Raw genomic sequence first — 4,146 nt, 5'->3', positions numbered from 1 at the left:
AAGTGTTGAAAGTGTTTTAGTTTCCTACCTGGAACATGAATGTGTGTCTCTCTGCTCTGGTTGACGTCTCTCTGCTGGACTCTGCAGGTAAAGTTGTTGTTGTTTCTCTTCTCTACAGTCACTCTGCTGCTAACAGTGTAAACACCATCAGGATCTGTGCTTTTCTCTGCAGGTCCAGCAGACATGATGTTTCCGTCTCCGTCCAGCCAGAACATCTCAGGTTCTGGATACCAGCCTGCAGCGCTGCAGTCCAGCATCACTCCACTGCTGCTGATGTCCAGTCCAGATAAACTGACACCAGGTGAGGAAATGGAGCCTGATGGTCAGAGAGCAGGTAAATTATTTAGTAAAAGTATATCCTGAAAGGTTTAAGAGTCACGTTTTTATGAATAATTTATTGATCACCAACTGGAAACATCAAAGGAGTTAGTTTAGAGCTGGGTATTGATTGATTGTAAAATGGTTTTACTGTTTGTGTTGTCCCACTAAATAATAATTAAATAGGCCTGTCTGCACCAATGTTGCTCCTGTAATTGTGATGTAAATCTTTGTAGATAGTGCAACACCTTCCACATTATTATTATTATTATTATTATTATTATTATTATTATTATTATTATTATTATTATTATTATTATTATTATTTGTATTTTCTTGTAATTATTGAGGCTCTTCTTATTTTATCTTCATTCTGATCCAAACCATTTTGAACCCAACAGTTTACTTTGTTAACAATGTTTCTCAATGTGGAACTTGTTTGGTTTTAATAAGACTGCTAACAAGTCCTGGTTTAAATTAAATACATGTTTATATTATTTAGTTTACTCACCAACAAGAAGCTGGATAAAATATTCTGTTTTCTCCTTTGGGTTGTAACATCTGTATCTTCCGTTGTCAGAATGTCTCACATCAGACAGTTTCAGAGAAAAGTTTCCGTCCTTCAGTTTGTCATTGAACAGAGACGTTCTTCCCTTGAAGACTTTGTTTTGGTCAGCTAGATATTCCTTCTGGTTGTGCCAAACATGCACAAATCTGGGTTTTAGGTCAGGTCTGCCCCACTCCACTGTAAACTGAGAAAGATCCTGAGGAGGATCCACATGACAGGGCAGGACGACGTCATCACCAGGCATCGATATGATGGTCTGAGTTAAATCTGACTCCTGTGACTGACCTGAGAAACAAAACATTTCATATTTCAGGTTGTAGTTTTCCTCCGTTTGTAGAAACTCATCACATGTCAGAGCCATAACTTAATACCAGCTTGCTGTTACTTCCGCTTAATAAAATGAATGAGACTTGCATTTTAGATCTGTCTAAATAAAGTCTGAAATCTTTATAAAACTAAATTGCTCCCCAACTTCATGTCTGAAACCTGATTCCTTATTCCTGCAGTTACCTTCATTGAGGTGAATCAGAAGAATTAAGCTGATAAAGAGTCCAAAAACGAATCCATCTCTGTTGTGAATCATCTTGGAGACACAAAAACTGAAACACACAGACATAAATGTAAAGCTTGGAAATATGGAAATATATTTATTAACAAACAATGACAACTTATTTATTGATTTATTATTTTTTATAGATTTGACACATTTTTTTAACTTTACAAGGCTGATCACATGAGTTAAGTGTACTGCCACAGTTTCTTTGACAATTTTCATTCATCATTGTTTCATACAGCAATGCTGAAAACAATGACTAAGAAAGTAAAAATAACTGCAACCTGCTGTATTTAAGGGAATTATTATCAGCAGGTGAGACCACTGTTTTAGTAAACAGATGCATGAAAACAATACCAGGAAGTAAAGACTTAAAATTTACAGAAAAATAAAAATAAGTTCTGTTTTCCAAAAAAAGGGTTAGGGTTAGGGTAGGGTTAGGGTTAGGGTGCCGTGATTTTATTGCCTGCTACAGAAACTTACATTTTCTATTACCAATAAAACAAGCTTCACATTGAACTATTAACACTGTATGTTAGTAAATAAGAATCTATGGGAAACAATAATAAGAAATGAGAGAATAAAATGAATGAAAATACCTTTTTAGTGGGACTGTATTCTAGTTTCCTCTTTTCTTCTCGCGTTATTCGGTCAAAGTCCTCAGAATGGAGACGTTATAATGAAGATGTTCTCATGTTGTTTAATTAACTGATTCAAAATGTTTTAGATTAAATTTTAGGTCAAATAGAAATCATTCGAACCCTCATAATGTGTAACCAAACCCTCCGAATAGTATCGTGCAGATTCCCACCAGGATGCCCAGACTGGATAATGTTTTATTATCGTGAAGAGAGCTAAACCGGGTTAATATTTAATCATAATACGCAGAATCAACCTGAAAATGAAAGAGTGAACTTTATGTATATTTAACACATGTACTGAAACTTTAACGGCAATGTGGGCATAATGGTGTTAAAAATGTATTAATGTAACGTTTTTAAGTTTTATGTTTGGGATAAAAAGCAGGATTTGGTTCCAACATTTTGCAGAGGTTCACAATTTAACAGGAAAGTTACATTCTGTAGTTAATATTTAACCCTTTCCAGAGGAAGGATTAAAGTCTGACCCACCACACCTTATGACACCACACCGTGGAGCTCAAAATACTCTCCACAGAATAAACTGCAATACATATTTCATTTAAAAATACAAGAAATTACGCACATTATATTTTTGTCTTTATATTATTTCTAATAACTCAAAACTGTTACTCAGTTTTTAGTATTTTTAGCTATTTAACTTTTTCTGATGCCCATGTTCTTAATCTACTTTAGTAAAATACTTTGAAAAAAGGCTAAATTTATTTGAATACAACTTCAGAATACATTGACTGCAATATACAAGCGCCACTTCAGTCAAAGTTTTGAAATCAATGAACATTTCTCTAAAGGTAGAGAATATAAATCTGTAAGACTCTGAATGAGACATTTCATTAGCCTTCGCTGCAGCATGAGGAAATCCTGCAGAATGAGCTTCTACACCAGACATGCTGCAAAGCCTCCTGTCCTGAACTCTCCGTCAAAATGGTGACTGACCTTCAAGTTTTATTTAAAATATTTTTTATATTTTTTTTATGCGAAAACTTCCTAAGACAATTATTTGTATTATCTTCCCCCAAAACAAAGGTAAAAGATGTTAAAATTTAAAAATTAATTACCAGCTCTAAATGCTGAACATGCTGAACAGGAAAGGAAATAAATCTGAAAAAAGGAAAAAAAGAAACCTAACTGCAGTCTGAGATCTGAATGTGACTCCATGATCTCTTCATTACTGAGACAATTTAACATCTCTGCCTCCAAGCTGTGGGAATGTGCCGATCTGTCTGAGCTGCACAGCATCTGTTCTGTGTGACGAAGATGAACACAGTGGTTCCTACTGATGCACAAGTTTAATGGTTTCCAAAACTCTGGATTTCTCACCAAACTTAAATGGACTTGTTGACTTTTTATTATTTTTAATCAATACAGACATTTGAACATTGAAAAGTACACACAATTCCTAGTATGGAGTATTTTTGTTTAATTATGTTTTTATTACAAAGAACATAAGAAAACTCAATAGTTAATTTCAAGAATAGCTATGAAACTTAAACAAAGTTACTTCCTTAAAATACAATTCACCAAAGTGGGCGGAGCCAAGAGATGCTGAGATTCACAGCCAGGTTTGGGGATCTTTGGAAGGGTTTAAGACCGGCTGTGGTCAGAGCCTTCTGGACTCAGTAAAATCAGTAAAATTCCTTTGGAGGATTTGGGGGAAAATTAAACAGACAGGAGACATTTAGGAAAACTGGAAAAACACTAAAGGGACTTCTGATGAATTCTGGCTTCTGGATCCTCCATAATGAACTTCAAAGTTCTCCTGGAGAGAGAGAGAGAGATGGATGGATGGATGGATGGATGGATGGATGGATGGATGGATGGATGGATGGATGGATGGATGGATGGATGGAGCGTGCGGGTTGGAGTCCCCCCATTGTTTTAAAAGGGGTGCAGATTTAGAGTTCCCCCATTCTTAAAAAGGGGTGTGCATTAGAGTCCCCCCATTGTTCCAAAAGGGTTGGAGTGCCCCCTGTTGTTTGAAAAGGGGTGTGGGTTAGAGTCCCTCCCATTGTTTTAAAAGGGGTGTGGGTTGGAGTCCCCCTGTTGTT

At 36.0% G+C, this 4,146-nt stretch overlaps 1 protein-coding gene across 1 annotated transcript in view; it reads right to left on the bottom strand.

Annotated features, from left to right (window-relative positions):
- The window catches only part of LOC108167180 (butyrophilin subfamily 2 member A1-like), an 11,104-nt gene extending 8,889 nt beyond the window's left edge, over window positions 1–2,215 (bottom strand). Inside the window, exons 1-4 of the mRNA XM_017310354.1 lie at window positions 2,039–2,215; window positions 1,397–1,485; window positions 830–1,171; window positions 29–316 (exon numbers count right to left, since the gene is read on the bottom strand). Coding sequence (XP_017165843.1) covers window positions 29–316; window positions 830–1,171; window positions 1,397–1,469 — 703 coding nt within the window. The 5' untranslated portion in view covers window positions 1,470–1,485; window positions 2,039–2,215. The remainder of the gene's footprint in view (window positions 1–28; window positions 317–829; window positions 1,172–1,396; window positions 1,486–2,038) is intronic.
- Window positions 2,216–4,146: the final 1,931 nt, after the last annotated feature.

Source organism: Poecilia reticulata, linkage group LG18 (assembly GCF_000633615.1).
Source record: "Poecilia reticulata strain Guanapo linkage group LG18, Guppy_female_1.0+MT, whole genome shotgun sequence".
In the NCBI taxonomy this organism is placed as follows: Eukaryota; Metazoa; Chordata; class Actinopteri; order Cyprinodontiformes; family Poeciliidae; genus Poecilia; species Poecilia reticulata.
The sequence above is the reverse complement of the archived record's forward strand: the minus strand, read 5'-3'. Positions and strand labels throughout refer to the sequence as shown.